The 25,679-nt window shown below is 35.0% G+C and overlaps 1 protein-coding gene across 7 annotated transcripts in view; it reads left to right on the plus strand.

The window, feature by feature from the left end:
- Positions 1-25,679, plus strand: part of ADGRL3 (adhesion G protein-coupled receptor L3) — a 915,407-nt gene that overhangs the window by 296,550 nt on the left and 593,178 nt on the right. For all 7 annotated transcript variants that reach the window (XM_030925166.1, XM_030925184.1, XM_030925200.1 and 4 more), the window contains one exon: positions 21,010-21,237. In XM_030925166.1, coding sequence (XP_030781026.1) covers positions 21,183-21,237 — 55 coding nt within the window. In that variant the 5' untranslated portion in view covers positions 21,010-21,182. The remainder of the gene's footprint in view (positions 1-21,009; positions 21,238-25,679) is intronic.

A 25,679-nucleotide genomic window follows, 5' to 3' on the forward strand; every position in this document is an offset into this window, starting at 1 on the left:
GTGAAATTAATTTTGAGAAGATTTAAGTAAAATATTAGCTTAAAAGTATTCAGATATCATATTTTTAATAATCTACCAGCTTGGTTATTTCTGACGGATTTTCCATCACAGTCAATCTGTGTTCCCTTACTTTATTTCTAGCTGGAGCCAAGTATTAAACAGTGACACTATATATCTTTCTGTACAATTTGCCAATTTGGGTTACTCTGGAACCTAGGTGCCCCTGAATTGTCCTTGTCAATCACCATTCTGCCGAGAAAAGACTGAACAAAGAAATGATTCATTTACTGAAATGTCAACGTATTTTTTAAGCTACATAACTCAAAGATGTTTCACCCAAGATAGAAAAGACTTTTTGCAGGGATCAAAGTGGTGGTATTTTTAAATAAAAATAGGAGCCTTTAAACCATTTTAGGAAATGTTTTAATTATTAAGAAAATAAAATTGTATTAAAAAGTTTTCTACAGGCTTTTATATTTAAAAGTAGTCTTTGTCAAAATAGTTTTGGAAAGTCACTTTTATGCTGCTATTTTGCAAGTTTTCTGTATTTCAGGTGCATGGTCTCTAGAATGGGTTGCTGCTTGGCCTAAATTAACTCAAATGTAACTTGGAGATAATTATATAATATATCTTACAACCTAATGGGAAATAAAAATAATTACCTTGTATAATACTATCTGACTCAAATCACTGGGATGAGTTCATTGAAATTTCCAAATTTGAGGTGCTGTGAATAGCATAGTCTCCCAGAGTAAGCAGTGTAAAGAACTCTAAGTGAGATATATCTGTCCACTTTTGTATTTACCTCTTCATAACTTTCACATTTGTTAATGAAGCTGTTCTTTTTCAAGTACTGTTCTTTCCACGAACCAAATCCTCTTTGGGGTTTTCCTATTGTCTTAGTTAAAGATATATATTTGATTGATTTAATTATCTCTCTACATCATAAAATTTATAATATTATTTGTATAGACATCTTTAGGAGTCATTCAGTGTAATTGTAAAAATAAGTGCTTGACATATTTACTTTGTGGTGTCATTGATTTTACCATTATAAAATATACTGAAGTATACAAAATGTATATACATAGCAATTAAATAATGATAGCATTGAATTATGCATTCATAGACATTCTCTTGTTGTGCTATGTTATTAAAGAAAATTATAGGCCTGGCGCAGTGGCTCACGCCTGTAATCCCAGCATTTTGGGAGGCCAAGGCGGGCAGATCACCAGAGGTCGGGAGTTCGAGACCACCCTGACCAACATGGAGAAACCCTATGTCTACTAAAAATACAAAATTAGCAGGGCATGGTGGTGCAGGCCTGTAATCTCAGCTACTCGGGAGGCTGAGGGAGGATAATGCTTGAACTCAGGAGGCGATGGTTGCTGTGAGCTGAGATCATGCCACTGCACTCCCACCTGGGCAGCAAGAGCAAAACTCCGTCAAAAAAAAAAAAAAAGAAATTATGAAATTTCGAGTTCCAATATTTATTTTATAAATACATGAATGAATGTCATAATTAAAAACTATATGCTATCATAACTAGTTATATGTACGTTTATATAAATATATAATATATATGAATTAGTAAGAGTACATTAATAACTAAGTATAATGTGTTCTGTTATAAAGTTCTTTAATTATAGGCATCGAAACAGGACCTAACTCATAATATATTCTGCTCATATATTTAAATACATTAAATACGTTCTGCTCATGTATTTAAAGATATTAGCCAAATAAGTCCAGTGATTCCTTTTCTACTTAAGTCCTACCACTTGGAAATTCTCCCCTCATCCCCTGTTTTTTTTTTTTTTTTTTTCTTTTTTTTGACTTACTGTTTTCTCACAGCCTTTTGCTAAGTGACACCTGGAACATGGTACGGTGCTTTATAGTTTGTCTAATGCTGCTCCAGTTCAATTTCTACACTGATAGGACTAACTAAGGAAGATGAGTGGAACAAATGGATCCATTCCATTTGCTGGATCTATTTCCATTTTGCCTACCAAGTTTCTATTTTGACTACCAATTAAAATCCTAAAAGCTGAGGAGATATTTTTGACTGCAAAGCAGTCTTCCTTATCCTGGAACTTGGCATGTCAATATCTCTATCTAATCCTTTCCGTAGTTAGGTCATCACTGCTTTATTGGTCATCACCGTGAAGTCAATTCTGCGAAGATTTAAATAAAATGTTAGCTTCAGGGTATTAGATATCATATTTTTAATAATCTGCCAGCTTGGTTGTTTCTGATGGATTTTCCATCACAGTCAATCTGTGTTCCCTTACTTTATTTCCAGCTGGAGCCAAATATTAAACATTACCATAGTTAGAATGAAATGAAATAATGTTATCAGTATGTTGACACCTATTAAAAACCCTTCAAAAAAAGCTGTTATTATTGTTATTATCTTATTCTACTAAGTTGTATTTATTTTAAGAGTTCTTGTAATTGAATAATTCAATAATTATGTATAATTATGAAGAACTTCAAGGATTAAAATTACTTTCAGTATTGTATTCTTCCCCATGGAGATTATACTTTGTGGCTCAATCATCTATTTTAAAAGTTAGCTTTTGTAAAACGACCTATTACATAATTTGGTAGTTAGGTATAAATGCAAATTATCAAACCATTACTGTAAAAAAATGTGTTGTTGAATTTATATTTTCAAAATATGTCTTTGTAAACTTACTATGTTAGCTATTGATTTTAAAATGATAAATATGTATTTAAATAAATTCTCAATCAAGCTAAAGTTACAGCAGAAATACTGCATCATCTAGCACAACCTTAGAAACTCTCCTTTGGCAGTAATTGTCCCTGCCTCCCTTTGGGTATTTTAGGCACTGATATTCCATAATGGGCCATTAAGAAAGGTGTTTAATTTGAGACCCATCTAGGTATGCCATACTGAGATGAGATAATATCAAAAACATGTGTATTTTCTCTCTTGCCTGGTTGCTACTGATACACTACTGATAATGAAATATGGGGAAATTATATTGCAATATTTTGTGAATTGCAAGAGACTACATTTCTTTCATAATCTCAAGAACAATTTAAGAGTTATTATACAGATATCCTTTTTATGTAAATAATTATTTTAAAGGTGTTAATTTTTCTGCTATACATGTATTTATTTCCATTATTTTACAGTAATCTTTTCTCATTACTGTTTAAGCCCCTTTTGAAAAAAATACTGAAATTTAAAAAAAAATGTGAATACCAAGGGTTTTAAACTCAAATTGTCCATGTGAAAGAGATACATGGGACTGACCTTCATGATAACCAAACATCAGTGAAATGATGTTATGTTAACCTAGCTCATCATGAGATATACCTTCTCCTGCATTCCTCTTTGTCTTGGAAAGTGTTCAAAGAAAGTGTAAGTAGATGTGTATTTTTTCCTTATCCACTGGAAGGAGTTGGAATAGGATGAATTTGACTTTACTACCACAATTCTTACAACTTCTCTATTCTAGGCTTTATTTTTAAGTCAGTTATTTAGGAACTGTCATTGTTTTCAGAGAAACAGTGTTAAGAAATGAGATGTGGTTTCCTAGTTTAGATCCTGAAAGGCATACTGTAGCTTCATATGATTTGGATTATTTAAGAAGATATTTAAAGCTCATTATTCTCAGCTATGGAATTTTTTTTTAACCAAACTTGACTATAGTGCCAGTTGGTATTGATAATGATTTTAGAATTTCACAGGATAAGGATGACATTGATTTGATATTTAAATCAAATCCTGGAATTCCATTTATAACACACATTGTCACTAGATACAATATATTGTCATGATTATGAATCATGAACTACTCAGGTGATTTTATTTATTCAGTTGCCATGGGTATAAGGCTTATTAGTCTATCCTAAACATAAAGGCTCTAAAATAGTAAAAATGCAGTAAATATTAGAAACATTTGAGGATACGTTGGCCTATCATATACCAAGTTGCATCTTTGAGTTAGAATTAGTATGAGAAAGTCACAACTAATTCAGCTTTGAAGATATATTTGGTTGTTCTCAGTAATATTCAGAATAATCTCAGTTCCCTTTTTAGGAAAATTAATAACAGAATTAAATACTCTTACTGATTGAAATTATATTGATATATTTTGAAATCTTTTAAAAACTTTTATTTGGGAAGTACCTTTCTTTTTTTTTTTTTTTTTTCTGATTGTTTTCAACTTTTGTTGTAACTTAAAAAGCAATGGTTTGCCTTCTGAGAACCTGGAAGATCATGATTCTTGGTTACTCTCCTAATGAAATCTGTGATGTTACCCTTCATTTACCTAATACATGCATGAGTAAATGGGTTATTGCTATCTCTTCAGATGTGTCAAAGACATATATAATGCCAGATAGAAATTATTCAGAGTGAAGATATTGAGGGTCTTCTGTTTATGGCATGATTCTTGCAGGCTAAAGTTTGTTTTAATATTTCAGGTGATAGCTATATTCTAGGTCTTCACCTCACTCCATTCATCCCACAAGTTAAAGACTAATCACACCTAGCTGAAAGCTCCTCACATAAACTCCTTTACATAAGATATGGCCGGGCGCGGTGGCTCAAGCCTGTAATCCCAGCATTTTGGGAGGCCGAGACGGGCGGATCACGAGGTCAGGAGATCGAGACCATCCTGGCTAACACGGTGAAACCCCGTCTCTACTAAAAAATACAAAAAAACTAGCCGGGCGATTTGGCGGGCGCATGTAGTCCCAGCTACTCGGGAGGCTGAGGCAGGAGAATGGCCTAAACCCAGGAGGCGGAGCTTGCAGTGAGCTGAGATCCAGCCACTGCACTCCAGCCTGGGCGCGAGACTCCGTCTAAAAAAAAAAAAGAAAAAAAAAAAAAAAAGATATGCTACAGAGTCTGTAGTCAGTACAGGGGTAATGAGAAGCAGTAGAATCTGAAGACTGAAAACACAACCCTTGGGTCTAGACTGCTTAGATGCAAATCTGGGCTTGATTAATTTTATCTATGTGGCCTCAACAAGTTCTTTAACTCTCCATCCCTCGGTTTCCTCATTTACCGATTAGGAATAAAATAGCCTCTTTCTTATGGAGTTATTATACGATTAACAATAATGTTCATAGTTAGAAACAATTAAATGAGTTAATACATGGGAGGCTTTCAGAACAGTGTTTGGCATAGTAAGCACTTAATAAATGTTAGTAGTTATTATGAGGAAGATGATTATTTTTCTTGGTTCTCTGTAGATTTTGGAATAAATTCATACATTCCTTTTGAAATGGATTTATTTGCTTTCAGATAGACACCTATTATGTTCTGAATGTTTTAAGTGTAACTTACTTGCCCTTCCTGATTTCTACTAGACTTGGAATCATAAAAATCAATCCTTGATTGTTATCATAAATGACATATTGTAAATAGTTGTTAATTTTTTGAATATATTTAAAATTATAGATATGTTCATTTAGACTTGTTTTTCACAACTAATTATCATGAATATTTGAGATTTTATGAGTGATTTTATTTTTAAAGAGTAAAGGTTCTATTTTACCAATTGTACATATAGAAAGAACATGAGATCCATTTTTTACTTTTAATTATTGGGTAGTCAAGCAAGTGTTTTCCAAATTAATTGATTTTAACATAATTATTTATATATACCTTTAGTTTAAAACTCACTGATTTTATTTCCAGTTGAACATATCAATATAGACAAATATTATCAAAGCCTATTGGAAATGTTCTCCAATCAAATGCTTTATGGGATCTCAGAAAAGATGTTAACTCAAGGGCACCTCATAAGAAAGTGATCCTGTGTCGAACGTTAATCTATTTCTTGCATAATAGATGTGCTACTCTACAGCCAAAAAATAGCAATGTTCATTAAATATAAATTTGTTTCTAGACATTAACAGACATTTATTAAATCACAACACTGAGAGACAATTAAATGAAACTTTTATGCTAGAAAAATTTCTTATTAAAATTACCCTAGAGAGATTATTTGTCTTCTAACTTAGCATCAAGTTATAATATTTAAAATATAATTATAAGTGCATGTGCCTTTTTTACTTCAGCAATAAAAGAATAAATATTATTTGCCAGTGTTTCAGATGATGTGTTGAGATTTGGCATCTAATTGCTTGAAACATGTTTTAGGTAATCTTAAAATTAAGGTTAACCATAAAATTCACTGAAGAGAAATAAGTCTTTCTTGTTCTGATCTCTCTGAAACTTATATAGGGGATTGCAGGGAAGAAATGAGGGAAGAATGGAGGCATGACTCAAAGTTGTAGTGGAAGTATCACTTTATACCTTAACTACTCTCCCTACTCCCAATTTGATTCAACTTTTTACTGTATCTTCTGTGCCCATCCTATGTTTTTTCCCTTCTGTTTTCCCTCATGACTTATGTTTACTTCCACACTGACAAGACATAACAGTGATATTTCTACAATTTGAAAAATTGTTGACTTAACGTTCTTCAAATAATATATTAATTTAAATCACATGCTGGACTTATAGGTCATTGTGAACTCCCACCATACTAACTCTGGCAAATATTGTTACTGACACTGATTGCCTAAGGTATTTTTCTTTTCTCTCCATTTTCTCCTATATACCATGACCAATTTAATCTTCTAAAAGCATGGTATTTACAATGGACCTTCTGATTCTATCCCCTTTTCTACTTGACCACTCACAATCTTTTACTGAATGCTCTTTTATCCCGCTTACCACTAAATGCAATCTAATTTACCATTTATAACCCCACTTTTAAATATAAATCCTTCACTAAATGAGAACAAGAATTTTTCTCATTGATTGAATGCCTACTCTTGCCAGGAAACTTTATAGCTTCTTATATATATTACCTTTATTTAAGCCTTAAACCACCTGGTAAAATAAGTATAAAATTCAGATGTGAACATTAGGGTATAGAAAATTTAAATAATCTGCTTATGTCATACAGCTCACAACTCGAAGAGAAAGAACTTAAAACTGTCCTTTTCACACTCCAAAGCTCATATTATGTCCTGTATTCATGCTGCTCCTCATAGCCCAGATTTTTTGATGTTTTGTACTTGAAAACAGTAGCTTAGTTTTTTAAAAAAAAATCTGTGCAGATATGAAGGACTAGGAAAATATGGCTACATTCAGTTCTAGGTCAAGGTAAATACATATTTACTATAGATGAAATTTCTTCCAAGTTGGGTTTGACTTGAATATGTTATAAAATATACATCTATCCAGGTAAGTCGTTGCTGCCAGTTGCAGAACAATACCATTCTATCTAAAAGTGCTGTAATTATCTGGAATCAATATTTGATCTCAAATAGCATAATGACTGCTAAGCAGTGTTATGCAAATTTGGGACTGTGACAAAAATATTATACTAAAAAATGCAAAAGCTGCATTTTTTCTGTGATGTCACTCTCTAAATAATAGTTTATTAATATAATGATTCATTTAAGACTTCTATTGACTCAGGCTCCTCATATCAAACCAAAGATCATTTAAAAAATTGAATTTGTAACAAAATGTTTGAATATTTAGAAGCAATGTAGAGGACTATAACAGTTTTGGGGATATCTTTGCTATAAATATTTACTCCCATTCTTAAAAGACAATACTTGCAATAATTTATATGTGTTGTTATATTTTGTGTCTTTAACTGTTATAAATTTCATGATTTGAAACCAATCAAATTGAATTTATATTCCTTGGTATAGTCTTAAAAATATTTCCTATTCCACCCTAATAGATCCTTCCTATTACTGTCTATGGCTCCTCACTTCTTCCTGAGAAACCAGATGACGTGCAGTTCTGCAACACGCTGCCTTTTACCACCTCATTATCTTTACCATAGCAACTCTTTTTTTTTATATATATTTTTTATTTTTTATTATTATACTTTAAGTTCTAGGGTACATGTGCATAACGTGCAGGTTTCTTACATATGTATACTTATGCCATGTTGGTGTGCTGCACCCATCAACTCGTCAGCACCCATCAATTCATCATTTATATCTTGTATAACTCCCCAGTGCAATCCCTCTCTCCTCCCCACTCCCCATGATAGGCCCCACTGTGTGATGTTCCCCTTCCCGAGTCCAAGTGATCTCATTGTTCAGTTCCCACCTATGAGTGAGAACATGCGGTGTTTGGTTTTCTGTTCTTGTGATAGTTTGCTAAGAATGATGGTTTCCAGCTGCATCCATGTCCCTACAAAGGACGCAAACTCATCCTTTTTTATGGCTGCATAGTATTCCATGGTGTATATGTGCCACATTTTCTTAATCCAGTCTGTCACAGATGGACATTTGGGTTGATTCCAAGTCTTTGCTATTGTGAATAGTGCCGCAATAAACATACGTGTGCATGTGTCTTTGTAGTAGACTAATTTATAATCCTTTGGGTATATACCCAGTAGTGGGATGGCTGGGTCATATGGTACATCTAGTTCTAGATCCTTGAGGAATCGCCATACTGTTTTCCATAACGGTTGAACTAGTTTACAATCCCACCAACAGTGTAAAAGTGTTCCTATTTCTCCACATCCTCTCCAGCACCTGTTGTTTCCTGACTTTTTACTGATTGCCATTCTAACTGGTGTGAGATGGTATCTCATTGTGGTTTTGATTTGCATTTCTCTGATGGCGAGTGATGATGAGCATTTTTTCATGTGTCTATTGGCTGTATGAATGTCTTCTTTTGAGAAATGTCTGTTCATATCCTTTGCCCACTTTTTAATGGGGTTGTTTGTTTTTTTCTTGTATATTTGTTTGAGTTCTTTGTAGATTCTGGATATTAGCCCTTTGTCAGATGACTAGGTAGCAAAAATTTTCTCCCATTCTGTAGGTTGCCTGTTCACTCTGATGGTAGTTTCTTTTGCTGTGCAAAAGCTCTTTAGTTTAATTAGATCCCATTTGTCAATTTTGGCTTTTGCTGCCATTGCTTTTGGTGTTTTAGACATGAAGTCATTGCCCATGCCTATGTCCTGAATGGTACTACCTAGATTTTCTTCTAGGGTTTTTATGGTATTAGGTCTAACATTTAAGTCTCTAATCCATCTTGAATTAATCTTCATATAAGGGGTAAGGAAAGGATCCAGTTTCAGCTTTCTACTTATGGCTAGCCAACTTTCCCAGCACCATTTATTAAATAGGGAATCCTTTCCCCATTTCTTGTTTCTCTCAGGTTTGTCAAAGATCAGATGGTTGTAGATGTGTGGTATTATTTCTGAGGACTCTGTTCTGTTCCATTGGTCTATAACTCTGTTTTGGTACCAGTACCATGCTGTTTTGGTTACTGTAGCCTTGTAGTATAGTTTGAAGTCAGGTAGCGTGACGCCTCCAGCTTTGTCCTTTTGACTTAGGATTGTCTTGGCAATGCGGGCTCTTTTTTGGTTCCATATGAACTTTAAAGCATTTTTTTCCAATTCTGTGAAGAAAGTCATTGGTAGCTTGATGGGGATGGCATTGAATCTATAAATAAGCTTGGACAGTATGGCCATTTTCACGATCTTGATTCTTCCTATCCATGAGCATGGTATGTTCTTCCATTTGTTTGTGTCCTCTTTGATTTCACTGAGCAGTGGTTTGTAGTTCTCCTTGAAGAGGTCCTTTACATCCCTTGTAAACTGGATTCCTAGGTATTTTATTCTCTTTGAAACAATTGTGAATGGAAGTTCATTCCTGATTTGGCTCTCTGCTTGTCTGTTACTGGTGTATAAGAATGCTTGTGATTTTTGCACATTAATTTTGTATCCTGAGACTTTGCTGAAGTTGCTTATCAGCTTAAGGAGATTTTGGGCTGAGACAATGGGGTTTTCTAAATATACAATCATGTCATCTGCAAACAGGGACAATTTGACTTCTTCTTTTCCTAACTGGATAACCTTGATTTCTTTCTCTTGCCTGATTGCCCTAGCCAGAACTTCCAACACTATGTTGAATAGGAGTGGTGAGAGAGGGCATCCTTGTCTTGTGCCAGTTTTCAAAGGGAATGCTTCCAGTTTTTGCCCTTTCAGAATGATATTAGCTGTGGGTTTGTCATAAATAGCTCTTATTATTTTGAGGTACGTTCCATCAATACCGAATTTATTGAGCGTTTTTAGCATGAAGGGCTGTTGAATTTTGTCAAAAGCCTTTTCTGCATCTATTGAGATAATCATGTGGTTCTTGTCTTTGGTTCTGTTTATATGCTGGATTACGTGTATTGATTTGTGAATGTTGAACCAGCCTTGCATCCCAGGGATGAAGCCCACTTGATCATGGTGGATAAGCTTTTTGATGTGCTGCTGAATCCGGTTTGCCAGTATTTTATTGAGAATTTTTGCATCGATGTTCATCAGGGATATTGGTCTAAAATTCTCTTTTTTTGTTGTGTCTCTGCCAGGCTTTGGTATCAGGATGATGTTGGCCTCATAAAATGAGTTAGGGAGGATTCCGTCTTTTTCTATTGATTGGAATAGTTTCAGAAGGAATGGTACCAGCTCCTCCTTGTACCTCTGGTAGAATTCAGCTGTGAATCCATCTGGTCCTGGACTTTTTTTGGTTGGTAGGCTATTAATTGTTGCCTCAATTTCAGAGCGTACTATTGGTCTATTCAGGGATTCAACTTCTTCCTGGTTTAGTCTTGGGAGAGTGTAAGTGTCCAGGAAATTATCCATTTCTTCTAGATTTTCTGGTTGATTTGCGTAAAGGCGTTTATAGTATTCTCTGATGGTTGTTTGTATTTCTGTGGGGTCGGTGGTGATATACCCTTTATCATTTTTTATTGCGTCTATTTGATTGCTCTCTCTTTTCTTCTTTATTAGTCTTGCTAGCGGTCTGTCAATTTTGTTGATCTTTTCAAAAAACCAACTCCTGGATTCATTGATTTTTTGGAGGGTTTTTTATGTCTCTATCTCCTTGAGTTCTGCTCTGATCTTAGTTATTTCTTGCCTTCTGCTAGCTTTTGAATGTGTTTGCTTTTGCCTCTCTAGTTCTTTTAATTGTGATGTTAGAATGTCAATTTTAGATCTTTCCTGCTTTCTCTTGTGTGCATTTAGTACTATAAATTTCCCTCTACACACTGCTTTAAATGTGTCACAGAGATTCTGGTATGTTGTATCTTTGTTGTCATTGGTTTCAAAGAACATCTTTATTTCTGCTTTCATTTCGTTATGTACCCAGTAGTCATTCAGGAGCAGGTTGTTCAGTTTCCATGTAGTTGAGCGGTTTTGATTGAGTTTCTTAGTCCTGAGTTCTAGTTTGATTGCACTGTGGTCTGAGAGACAGTTTGTTATAATTTCTGTTCTTTTACATTTGCTGAGGAGTGCTTTACTTCCAATTATGTGGTCAATTTTGGAATAAGTGCGATGTGGTGCTGAGAAGAATGTATATTCTGTTGATTTGGGGTGGAGAGTTCTATAGATGTCTATTAGGTCCGCTTGGTGCAGAGATGAGTTCAATTCCTGGATATCCTTGTTAACTTTCCGTCTCGTTGATCTGTCCAATGTTGACAGTGGAGTGTTGAAGTCTCCCATTATTATTGTATGTGAGTCTAAGTCTCTTTGTAAGTCTCTAAGGACTTGCTTTATGAATCTGGGTGCTCCTGTATTGGGTGCATATATATTTAGGAGGGTTAGCTCTTCCTGTTGAATTGATCCCTTTACCATTATGTAATGGCCTTCTTTGTCTCTTTTGATCTTTGATGGTTTAAAGTCTGTTTTATCAGAGACAAGGATTGCAACCCCTGCTTTTTTTTGTTCTCCATTTGCTTGGTAGATCTTCCTCCATCCCTTTATTTTGAGCCTATGTATGTCTCTGCATGTGAGATGGGTCTCCTGAATACAGCAGACTGATGGGTCTTGACTCTTTATCCAGTTTGTCAGTCTGTGTCTTTTAATTGGAGCATTTAGTCCATTTACATTTAAGGTTCATATTGTTATGTGTGAACTTGATCCTGTCATTATGATATTAACTGGTTATTTTGCTCGTTAGTTGATGCAGTTTCTTCCTAGCCTCGATGGTCTTCACATTTTGGCATGTTTTTGCAATGGCTGGTACCGGTTGTTCCTTTCCATGTTTAGGGCTTCCTTCAGGGTCCCTTGTAAGGCAGGCCTGGTGGTGACAAAATCTCTAAGCATTTGCTGATCTGTAAAGGATTTTATTTCTCCTTCACTTATGAAACTTAGTTTGGCTGGATATGAAATTCTGGGTTTAAAATTCTTTTCTTTAAGAACGTTGAATATTGGCCCCCACTCTCTTCTGGCTTGTAGAGTTTCTGCCGAGAGATCTGCTGTTAGTCTGATGGGCTTCCCTTTGTGGGTAACCCGACCTTTCTCTCTGGCTGCCCTTAAGATTTTTTCCTTCATTTCAACTTTGGTGAATCTGGCAATTATGTGTCTTGGAGTTGCTCTTCTGGAGGAGTATCTTTGTGGCGTTCTCTGTATTTCCTGAATTTGAATGTTGGCCTGCCCTACTAGGTTGGGGAAGTTCTCCTGGATGATATCCTGAAGAGTGTTTTCCAACTTGGTTCCATTTTCCCCCTCACTTTCAGGCACCCCAATCAGACGTAGATTTGGTCTTTTTACATAATCCCATACTTCTTGCAGGCTTTGTTCATTTCTTTTTCTTCTTTTTTCTTTTGGTTTCTCTTCTCGCTTCATTTCATTCATTTGATCCTCAATCGCTGATACTCTTTCTTCCAGTTGATCGAGTCGGTTACTGAAGCTTGTGCATTTGTCACGTATTTCTCGTGTCATGGTTTTCATCTCTGTCATTTCGTTTATGATCTTCTCTGCATTAATGAGTCTAGCTGTCAATTCTTCCACTCTTTTTTCAAGATTTTTAGTTTCTTTGCGCTGGGTACGTAATTCCTCCTTTAGCTCTGAGAAGTTTGATGGACTGAAGCCTTCTTCTCTCATCTCGTCAAAGTCATTCTCTGACCAGCTTTGATCCGTTGCTGGCGATGGGCTGCGCTCCTTTGCAGGGGGAGATGCGCTCTTACTTTTTGAATTTCCAGCTTTTCTGCCCTGCTTCTTCCCCATCTTTGTGGTTTTATCTGTCTCTGGTCTTTGATGATGGTGACGTACTGATGGGGTTTTGGTATAGGTGTCCTTCCTGTTTGATAGTTTTCCTTCTGACAGTCAGAAGGACTGTCTGTTGGTCTGTTGGAGATTGCTTGACGTCCACTCCAGACCCTGTTTGCCTGGGTATCAGCAGCAGAGGTTGCCGAAGATAGAATATTGCTGAACAGCGAGTGTACCTGTCTGATTCTTTCTTTGGAAGTTTCCTCTCAGGGGTGTACTCCACCCTGTGAGGTGTGGGGTGTCAGACTGCCCCTAGTGGGGGATGTCTCCCAGCTAGGCTACTCAGGGGTCAGGGACCCACCTGAGCAGGCAGTCTGTCAGTTCTCAGATCTCAACCTCCGCGTTGGGAGATCCACGGCTCTCCCCAAAGCTGTCAGACAGGGTCGTTCGCGTCTGCACTGGCCCCCGCTGCTTCCCCTGTTGCTCTTCAGCTGTGCGCTGTCCCCAGAGGTGTAGACTACAGAGACAGGCAGGCTTCCTTGAGCTGCTGGGAGGTCCACCCAGTTCGAGCTTCCCAGCGGCTTTGTTTACCTACTTAAGCCTCAGCAATGGCAGGGCGCCCCTCCCCCAGCCTCGCTGCTGCCTTGCGGATAGATCGCCGCAGACTGCTGTGTTAGCAGTGAGGGAGTCTCCGTGGGTGTGGGACCCTCCCGGCCAGGTGTGGTATATATTCTCCTGGTGTGCCTGTCTGCTTAAAGCGCAGTATTGGGGTGGGAGTTACCCGATTTTCCAGGTGTTGTGTGTCTCAGTTCCCCTGGCTAGGAAAACGGATTCCCTTCCCCCTTGGCTTCCAGGTGAGGCGATGCCTCGCCCTGCTTCAGCTCTTGCTGGTCAGGCTGCAGCAGCTAACCAGCACCGATTTTCCAGCACTCCCTAGTGAGATGACCCCAGTACCTCAGTTGAAAATGCAGAAATCACCGGTCTTCTGTGTCGCTCGCGCTGGGAGTTGGAGACTGGAGCTGTTCCTATTCGGCCATCTTGCTCCGCCCTTACCATAGCAACTCTTAATCCAAAACGTTCTTCCTCCACCTACTGTTGAGTGAGATCTTAGACATTCTTCAAATTATAGCACAATTACCACTCTCACAGGTCTTCCAGATCTTTCAAGGTGTGTTATCGCCTCTGTTTTTTTCAATTCTTCTTCTTAATCAAATTTGGATTTATATTTTACCACTTGTATTTACTGCGTTATTTCATCTTCCTTATCTTCCTCATTGTTTCCTTCTCTTCCTTATTGTTTCCTTCTCGTCTTTCACTGGTTCTTCCTCCTTCTTCTTTAATGCAGGAATTATGCCTTGTATATCTTAACACATCCCCATGACCAAACACAGTGCACACTTGTAATAAATTAACAAAGAAACACACATGTAAATTTGTTGAATTAAATGTTTCTTGAAAATATTAAAGAAGGTGATTGAAAGTTTGTCCTCTATAAATTTCCAGAGGGAGTTAGCACTATTTAAGAAAGTATTCATTTAACTCATTGTTTCTGCTAAGTAAACTCAATGGTTAAATGCTTTCTTCATACTTATTTAATACAAGGTTATTTGACCTCCTCAATATTGAAAAAAAAAGAAAAGATCCTTGAATCTTACTGTAAGTGCCTTGGTTTTCAGAGTCAAATTTTCAGGAGAAACTCTATGAATAATATGAGGACCCAAACTAATGATGCTTTATAGTTCCTATAGTATATTCACATACCTTCTGTAAATTGAGAAACAATACATATAATTTTTCAAGAAAACAAGAAAACCTTAAAGGATAAGCATATGTGTAAGTTTCAGACATTGTAAATTATAGCTAAAATTTACAAAACATAATATATTTTACTGAGTTCAAACTCCTTTAAAACCCATTTTGCTTTTGCCCAATGATGATCATACCAAATATATTAACATTTGATAGGATGGTGATGGAAAGAACCTGTGTTATAGTCAGGTAATTTTTCTTCTTGCTGTCCTACTCTTTTTCCCTGGGTTAATTGTATCATAGAGCTCTCGTTCACATCAGAAGGAGTCTTCCATGTAGTACCACTTTTGGAAAGATTTTTTTTGTGAGAGATGTCATCTGTCACTTCATAGGGCATGGATTATGAAGTATTGCTGTAATGTGCCTATGATTCTGCAATATTGGAAAATAATGGAATCTTGAATAATAAGCATTTAATTCCCTCACCTAAGCATTTATGCATAATTATTCTAGTTGAAATATATTTTCTAATTTTACTAAGTTTAATTTACTAAATTAAATTTCTAAGAAATGCTTGGCTATCTTTGGTTACTTTGGACAGATCTTATTTACAAAGGTAGAGAGCTATGCGCACACAAATCACAATTACTTTGTTGCTCTGATATCAGATATTTTCTTTACTTGTTAATGAAGTGACAAATGATTAAATAAAACAACTGGGTTATTCTTCTTTGAAATTTGTATCACTTCTTTTTTACTATTTTTGTAGACACAGGGTGTTGCTTTTTGACCAGGCTGATCTTGAACTCCTGGTCTCAAGCAATCCTCCCACCTTGGTATCTCAAAGTGTTGGGATTACAGGCATGAGACACCATGCCTGCCCTTATTTCTTTTCTTCATATGTCAATGTTATATTATTTTTACCATTTTATCTAGGTGCCAAATTATACCTAGATACAATTTTATATCACGTTGCTATGAATTAATTTTATAACATTAAAAAGGTAATTTATGGAGAAGGCTTGTTTTGATTTTTAAACCAAAATGGTTTTAAATTTTTCAAATTTTAAAGTCCATATACAAACCCTGGAAGAATATAGATAACACCCAAGTGATAATTCTGAACGCTCCTAAAATTGTAAGGTCATAGCTACGATTTTCCTCTATGGAACAAGGAAAACAAAACAAAACAAAACATGCTTAATGGGAAACTCCTATATTACAATTAGAAATTAGGCTGTAGGTCTATATACCAATTCACCATTACAATAATGCCAAATGGCATTTTTTATATTTTGTATGTGCCAAACATGTCAGAAAATAATGGCCTCCAAAAAGTATATGACAAATACAAGTAAATACGCAAAATAAGGTATGGATTAATAAAAATCTGTAAAGTCAATATTGAAGTAGAATTTGTAGTTAGAATGTATAACAAGTGAAAAGTTAAGAGCTAGGGAAATTTAAACATTTATAAAGAAAATATGGTTTCTTGTCCATGGTATTATGATGGGAAAGGTACAATAATATTCAGTATACTTTGGGGAATGTTTGAGAGTAAATTATCTTACAGAAATGTGATTTAAGAGTAGCTAACACATTCCCAAGATAAGCAGTTTTGAGACTCTAATGTTAACCTCTATTTGGTGTATAGAAAGGAAGCTAATATAAGATAGAAATATAAATTTTTAGCATGATTTGAAAAGAAAATAACATTAAAAAATTAAACTGGGGAAACAATTATGACACTAGAATTCAAGATGAAAGTTTCCAGAAAGTAAAATCAATGTCTCCCATTTAGAAGACTGACTTTTGTTGAAAGGAATAACAACAAAAAATTAAAATTCTTTTAGAGTATAGTTGTGTTAGATTTGAATAAAAAGTAGCATAGTTAATAAATAAGGAAGTTTTCAAGTAGCTAATGAGGGAAGACTTTAGTTATTTAAGCTTTTTGTAGAATTTCTTTCCATACTGTATTCTTTTCTAACTTTTAGTGGAACTAGTATCAAATAACACAACTTTAAAATTCTAAACCTAAACATTAATGATGTGAGTATTAATCAACTTCACTTTTAACTTTTAGATACTGTGAAGAACAGTGAACTTAGTTTTGTTTGAAAACAGATAACCACCAAGATTTTTATAAGAAAAGAAATTTGTTTGGTGAAGTTAATGACAACATTTCAATGGAAAAATTATCATAAGAAGTTTTCTTTTAAAAAACTGCTATAATTCAGAGTGGTGATATATATTTCTGTAGGTTATGAGAAATCTATTAGCTATTAAAACTTATATTGTATAATTATTGCAAGTTTATTATATGTCCCCTAATTAGCACAGTATTGGAGTTGTGAGTAAGAGAGAGGCAGGTGGTAAGGCTGGAGTGTGAGAACATGTCACCCTCCTCAAACAATAGTTTTTATTCCTATAAATTCCATTTCCCACCTCTATTTACATTATAATTATGAAAACAAATCCCTATGCCTAAATCAAATGTCAAATGTCTGAGTAGAGATGGCTCTTTGTCCTGCTGTAATACCTTAAAAGAAATCATTATTAATAACTAATAGGTATGTACTTTCTTATTCTTTCTATAAAATAACTTTCACCCATTGTTTCAACATTGTGAAATAAGTATCATATGAAATAAATGATTCTGGTTGTAATTGAATCCAAAGTTAACAATAGCAATACTCATCCTTCACTATGGAAATAATGTTCTTTCCTCCTCCGACAGATGCGGAGGTAATTAGGGTGGTGTCCTGAAAAGCACCACCCTTTGTGTGTTCTTTGTCCTCTCTTCTCTGCATGCTTTCCTGCCTGCCTCTTGCATCCATGCTGTTCTGGGTTCTCCACTCTTCACAATCAAATAATGTTTCATTTAAGCAAGGCCTAAGTCTTCTTTGGAAATCCCATGTTGTACCCTTCCTTTGCACAATTAATGTTCCTAATTATTTTCATTTATTTTCTTGTTTATTTGTGCCATAGAGGAAAGAGCACTAATGTTGAAGTCAATTTGGCTTGAAATTCTAGACACATAACATGTCTGATTTTCCTTCTCAGTAAACATGGAGCAATGTTATCTGCTTTATATATTTGTATGAATAATTACATTAAGAAATTTGTGTAATATCTAGCACAGTGTGTAAAATGTGATAAGTACTTAAAGGAAGGTTAATTCTTCTCTATGTTGTGACTTCATTTACTTTACTGTGTCCTGCTTTTTTTTTTTTGTTTGTTTCCACTACAGTATGGGTTGTGAGAAAAACTGTTCTACTAATTTGCATTTTCTGTAAAATCTACTGTGGTAGAAATTTAGTATTATGTGTTTAAGAGAATGAATAAATAATTCATCTAGATGGCAGCTCATAATTTCTTCTAGTAATGCAATGATATATATACATTTACCTTCTATTTGTGTGTATGCGTATGTATGTGTATGTGTGTGTATACATATATCTCCTGATAACAACTTTTGACTCTTGTATACTCCATGGTCACAGAGGAAGGCAAAAAAGACACAGAAATAGAATGTTGAGGTTTGCTAGGATAGAGCATTGTGATCTTGTTCATGAATCTGTCAATTATCTGTCAACTTAAATATCCCTCTTCAAGTAGCTGTCAGTTATTTTGTGCATGTTAAATAATGTAATTTTAAATTAACAATCGCTTTCAAAATTTCTTTTCTGAGTTATACACTTATGACATTTGAGAATGGATTTTCAGGTTTTCTTGTGCGTCAGAGTTGTGTAAGAGAAAACAAAAGGAAAATGTTGTGCATGATTCCTTTTCACTTAGTCTCTGTTTTATCTCAGCCACGTATTTAATTTCTTGTCAATGCTTTCACTGTTTGTAAAGGTAAAACGTTATGAGATTATCTAGAATGAGCTTTGTTTCTCGTAATATCAATGAAATTAAAGAGAAAACTCTTTATATCTATTGTGTCCATATTTAGTACTGTAGGAGCCTATGTATACAATAGTAATAAATAAAATTTTTTTTAGTTAAATTATCAAATGATCTTGCTTCTTATGGATTCACATTGAAAGGATGAGTAGGACAAAATAATTGCCAATGCTATAGCACCTACCACATGCCAGCACTGTTCTTGGCTATTATTATGTATTTTATGTAATTAAAAATTACAAATTTTAACTCATTTAATGTTCATAGAACCATATGAATTAAGTAATATCACCCTACCCATTACATAGATAGGAAAATGGAGATGCTATAGTAAATGACCGTCAACAGGAAAATTGAGATGCTATGTAGTTAAATGACTTGCCCAACGTAGTAGAACAGTAGTTGAGATCAGGTTGTCTGGCTCCAGAATCTGTGCTCTTAACTACCATGCCATAAATAGCAATATCAAAACATCCGATTGATTTGTGTAATTTTGCCTTTTGTTAAAGACTTTGGTTTTTATTTTGACAGAATGAAGCATATTAATACTTTCCTCAGTAAACAATTTTGAATATTCCTTTTCAGAAGATTTTTAAATTTAATTCTAAAAATCTGAAATTATTGAAAATAGGTATCAATCTCCAGGACAAAGAAAAAAAAAAAGACAGACAGAAAGAATGAAAGGAAAAAGGAAGGAAGGAAGGAAGGAAGGAAGGAAGGAAGGAAGGAAGGAAGGAAGGAAGGAAGGAAGGAAGGAAGGAAAGAAGGAAGGCAGGCAGGCAGGCAGGCAGGCAGGCGAGTGGGCCCAATTTGTGCTTGATTGATCAGTTTGAAAGGTGCTCACTGTAAAAGACGGTGTCTTCAGGATTTGGATTATGTTCCTTTAGTATTTTGATTTCCTAAGATAAATCTGTGAAGACTTTAAGAGGAGGCAACTATACTACTTTTGTTCAATAAAGTTTCTTTTTCAGTGCTTGAAGTTATTAATGTTTGACACCTCTCAGCAAGATTCCTCATCTTGAATTGTACAATCCTGGAGAATAGGTTTCATGTTTTCTTCAATATTGTATTCCATGTTTCTAGACCACTGCTTTGCATTTTAGTGAGCATTCAATTAACCTCTGTTGAATGAATTATGTTCAAACTGCATTTTAATTTAGTTTGTATCTATATGCTTACTGTTTAAAATAAGCTATTTAGAATAACATAAATTAAACATAAATGAAAATAAAATTTTAGGCATAATAATCTATTTTTAATCATCATACATTGTTATTGAGATACTTTGCCTTGATTTTCAGTACTGAAACTTTTGACATTCAAACAAAAAGAGTAGCATCTTTTGTAAACATAAATCCATGATGTTCACAGATTTACAGAGATGTTTAGAAAAGTAATGTAGTTAATATGTAGAATAATTTCTGAATGAATATTGCAGCCTGAGATGAAAGTAAGACTCATATATTTACCTTTTCTTTTAAACTTATTTATGGTAACAGTGGTTGGTGAAATTATACTGTGGTAAAAGCTTACACAAAGTAAGCCCTAAATCCATATATATATATGCATATTTAGCCAGGCGCGGTGGCTCACGCCTGTAATCTCAGCACTTTGGGAGGCCGAGGTGGGTGGATCACCTGAGACTGGGAGTTCAAGACCAGCCTGGCCAACATGAAGAAACCCTGTCTCTGCTAAAAATACAAAATTAACCGGGATGGAGCTACTCGGGAGGCTGAGGCAGGAGAATCGCTTGAACCCGGGAGGCTGAGGTTATGGTGAGCCGAGATCTCGCCATTGCATTCCAGCCTGGGCAAAAAGAGCGAAACTCCATCTCAAAAAAAAAAAAAAAAAGCCGGGCGCAGTGGCTCACGCCTGTCATCCCAGCACTTTAGGAGGCCGAGGCGGGCAGATCACAAGGTCCTGAGATAGAGACCATCTTGGCTAACACGGTGAAATCCAGTCTTTACTAAAAACATACAAAAAATTAGCTGGGCGTGGTGGCGGGCGCCTGTAGTCCCAGCTACTCAGGAGCCTGAGGCAGGAGAATGGAGTGAACTCCTGGGAGGCGGAGCTTGCAGTGAGCCTAGATCGCGCCACTGCACTCCAGCCTGGGTGACAGAGCAAGACTCCATCTCAAAAAAAATAAAACAAAATAAAAATCATTATATTTAAGTTAATTTGTTCAGTAGAGACTGAATTGTTTATTTCACTAAGATCTGAGGCCAGGATATAAACATGATGGTAATATATGCATTGCATAAATAATGTCTTTGGATTGCTTACTTATTTTATACAATAACCCCTCCTTTTTTTTTTTTTTTTTTTTTTTTTTTTTTCTTTTTTGCAGGTTTCAGATTTGGGATATTGGTGTTTCTGTTTCGGAGGAATTATTCTTTTTATTTTTAATTTAAAGAAAATTCATCAGTCTCAGAATACAGAAGAGGAACTAGAAATATACGTATTTTGTTTCACATTTGAACAGTGATTCTTGAGGAATACTCCATACCTGAGTGGACAGCCATGTGGCCATCGCAGCTACTAATTTTCATGATGCTTTTAGCTCCAATAATTCATGGTAAGATTTTTCAGATTTTTGTGTAATGCTTAACGTTTTCTCACTTATTCATACTAGACACTTCCTTGGGATCTTTGCTCTGATATTACTTTGTAGTTTTTCCTTACCATATGTTAGTATGAGTAAGTCAAAATAAAATAACATAATGTGTATTTATTTATTTATTTATTTTTATTTTATTTTATTTTATTTTTATTTTTTTTGAATCGGAGTCTCACACTGCCACCCAGGCTCGAGTGCAGTGGCACGATCTCGGCTCAGTGCAAACTCCGCCTCCCGGGTTCACACCATTCTCCTGCCTCAGCCTCCTGAAAAGCTAGGACTACAGGCTCCCACCACCACACCTGACTAATTTTGTTTTTGTATTTTTAGTAGAGACAGGGTTTCACCGTGTTAGCCAGGATGGTCTCCATCTCCTGACCTCGTGATCCGCCCACTTCGGCCTCCCAAAGTGCTGGGATTACAGGCGTGAGCCACCGCACCCAGTCCATAATGTGTATTTTAAGCTGAAATAGTTACGAGTTTTCAGTTGCATTTCTTAAAGTGCCTATTGAAATGTCTTTAAAACTAAAAGGCTTTTTAAAAAGAACACTTGCATTTTATTTTTAGATTTTTCCACACTTTTGGAAAATCAGCTGAATTATTAATTATCTCATTTATTGTGATTTTTTTGGCTTGCATAGTTTCATACTTAAAAAACAATTTTAATGTAGTAAATTTGGGCATTTGAAAGAAAACTCCAAAAGTAAAATCCTACTTATTCAAAAGTATCTGCTTTACACAACCAAGTAATTACTTTTTCTCTGAGTATTTACTATTCTGCACAATCTTTAATATACAGGACACAAACTATAATCTTCCAATAAAGGGAAATTATTTTTGTACTATACCTTGTAATGCAAAAACACAAATTAAAAAAAAAAAAAAAAAAAGAAGAAGAAGAACGGTCAGGCACGGTGGCTCACGCCTGTAATCCCAGCACTTTAGGAGGCCGAGGCGGGCAGATCACGAGGTCGGGATATCGGGACCATCCTGGCTAACATGGTGAAACCCCGTCTCTACTAAAAATACAAAAAAAAAAAAAAGTAGCCAGGTGCGGTGGTGGGCGCCTGTAGTCCCAACTACTCTGGAGGCTGAGGCAGGAGAATGGAGTAAACCAGAGAGGCGAAGCTTGCAGTGAGCTGAGATCGTGCCACTGCACTCCAGCCTGGGCGACAGAGCGAGACTCTGTCAAAATAAATAAATAAATAAATAAATAAATAAATAATAATATTAATGTCTATTTTCACTTTTTAAAGAAAGATGATTTTATGGAAACATGCTAATACACTTAACAGACATGTATACTTAATGTTGTTCATTTAGACATCTTTGTATTTATAACAGAAATATGATTGATTAGAAATGACATACCTTTGCAAATTTTATAAAATATATCATATTATTTAATATATAAGTGAGACATTTATATTCTGTACAACTTAGTGTAATATTCACTGAATCTCTCTCAAACCTGGTAAATTAAAGTCTATATGTAAGTTCCCCTTACACAATTTAATGTTTTTGGCTAATTATCATTGATTTTTTTCCCTAAGATGAAAATGTTGTAATATAGTCGCTCTCTCATATGTTGATGATAATTATAGCAAAGAAAAAAGGACACAGCTGTATTTGCCACTGCTTAGGAGGTCTCAGAATATTATAGTGTAGCAAGCAGCTGAAATGAATTTTTAGCCTCTTTAGCTCACTTTTGGTTTTTAATTGACTACAGAAACTCATTGTAGTTCATCAGTGATGCAATTCTGAATCTGGCCTGTGTTCTTAAGTTTTAACATGAATTGCATTTTGCTGTCATTCTAAATACTGGATAAAGTAACTTCTTTTGAAGTTTTCCTCTAAAGTTCCCTGGATGCAACATATTTAGTTCTGACAATTCACTCTATTATAAGGTAGAGATGTTTGTAAAATGGGAGTATCCTACTTATTCAACCATCTCAACCATCTTGTTTTAAGCAAACTTGTCTAAAATATCAAAATATTTTCTTAATTCATATACTGATACATTAACCTTCTCTTCATTGGCACATATAACATTTTGTGATGTGGGAAAATAAATATAATTACATTACTTGAAACAATGCTTTTCTAAGTATCCATATATGTAAAGGTGATTTAAATTAGACTTTTTATGTTCCAAAAATACCTCCCTTATAATATTATTTTGAGAATAAAATAAATAGCATATGTAAATAATACATCACAGTGCACAGAAAATATTTAGCGCTTGAACATGTGAATTTCCTTCATTATATAATCTATCCCTCCAGTTAATTTTTTGTTCCAGTAAATTATAACAACCAGGAATTAGCTAGCCATAAGAGCTGATTTATTTAATGTTGATACTAAGGAAAAAAGAAAAATATCTACATATATATTTACACACACACAATTCATATTTAAAAGATCAAACTAAAATTACGCTTGTTAGAGAAAATTAGGTTAAAAATAGCAGAAACAGACGTTGCAAGAAAGATTCCTTTTTCAGAACTAAAATGCCTGGTCCCTAAAACTGACACATACTATGTATTTCAGTGGACCCCTAAATGTGGCTGAGCCTTGGGTCTTGGGTCTTGGTTTGGGGACTGATAATCTGCATTGAACACACACACACACACACACACACACACACACAGAGAGAGAGAGAGAGAGAGAGAGAGAGAATCTCCAAGTAACTTTTAGAAGTATTAAATCAACCTCTAATATAATGATAGGACACGTAAAAGACTGATCTGACATGTAAAATACTCTGGGCTAAAAAAATAATCATTTCCATTTTATATGGACTATTCAATATTATCTTGAGTTTTGAACCATAGAGGACAAAACAATATAGAATCTTTTTTCTGATAAACTTTATCCTTTATTTTAAAACTTTGCACCTGAGAAAATACAAGTCGGTTTTGTCTTCCTTCTTTAAGAAGGCTTTTTCTTTTGCCTTTGTTATACCACTTCTGACTTGTGAATGAAGGACTTTATAAGCAGCCTTTTGGAATCTAACTTGCTCATAAATAGAAAAATATACCTTTGATCAAGTGCTGAACTATAACAGGATAGGAATTTTTAGAGTCCCCATCAATCCTGGCTTAAGAGAATACTGCATAACTTGAAACCTTAGATGACTGAGTTAAAATGTATGTCACAGTTATAGAAGTACTTTTGTTCCCGACATATCCTCTGCTGATGTCTCCTTGCTACTGCTAAGATGTCCAGATATTTTGCCCTCTTGATCATTGGGAATTAATTCTTCTGAGTAATCATCTGAATTGCTATCCCTTTCTTCAGAGAAAATAGTAATGATGACTACTGATTTTATAGCCATAAACTTTAGATGTTTTAGTTCACTTAATATTCACTATAATTGCATAGGTTTTTTTTATTATTTGTTATTATTATCGTCATCACCATCTTTACAGATAAAGACATTGAGGTACACAGTGGTAAAGTAAATTGAGGTCACACAGCTATTAAGTGACACAGAGGGAATTTAAAATCAAGGACTTGGCTTTTGAGCTCTGCTCTTGCTGGCAGTAGATATCCAATTCCTATCAAGGCCATTCCTCTTTACATAGAATCTCATCTCAACTCTCCTGGTCACTTGGGAGCAGGTGAGGCAGAAACATTGACCATCTGCCTCTTCCATGTTCTTGGGACAGACAGACTGTGGTTCTGAAGCCTGACAGACCAGAGATGAAATTCCAGCTCTGCCACCTACTGGCTCTGTAATCTTGTTTATCTGTCAACTTGTTAATAAATATAATGAATTTAACCACTACAAGCCAGAAAACTGCTAGATGCTAAAGACAGGATAGTGAACAAAAGACTTGTATTTCTTCCCTCAACGAGCTTACAGTAACCTAAAAATGTGTAGCTTAATATAATTTTCATCTGTAAAAATGAACATGTATTCCTTGCAGAGCTATTTTAAGAAGTTGATGTAATTATATATGTATAACTTCTAACATGGTGCTTTGGCATTTGATAAACCTTTCATTTTTTTCCCTACTCCTTTCTTACCTTGAAATAGAGGTTAACCCCTGAGCAAGGTAAGGAAAATAAATACTGTTATTCTAACCCTGAGAATGGAAATCTTTTTCTACTCAAATCTCAATATTTATGTTTTGCCAAACATTTCTAAATACTAGTATCTAAACAAAATTATTCTCACTATGTAGGAATGTTTAAATTACTATTTTAATTGGTTATATATAATTGTTAGGGTTATATTTTTGCATAATCTCTACATGGACAAAATTAAAAACTAAGCTAAATAATTAATTCTGATAATGTTTATGTTAATTGAATAATCCCCATTTGCTCTAAATAGTCTGGTCAATGTTTTATATAGGAAAACAAAACAAGTACATCAATATCGTATAAATATG

This window comes from Rhinopithecus roxellana, chromosome 2 (assembly GCF_007565055.1).
Source record: "Rhinopithecus roxellana isolate Shanxi Qingling chromosome 2, ASM756505v1, whole genome shotgun sequence".
Classification (NCBI taxonomy): domain Eukaryota; kingdom Metazoa; phylum Chordata; class Mammalia; order Primates; family Cercopithecidae; genus Rhinopithecus; species Rhinopithecus roxellana.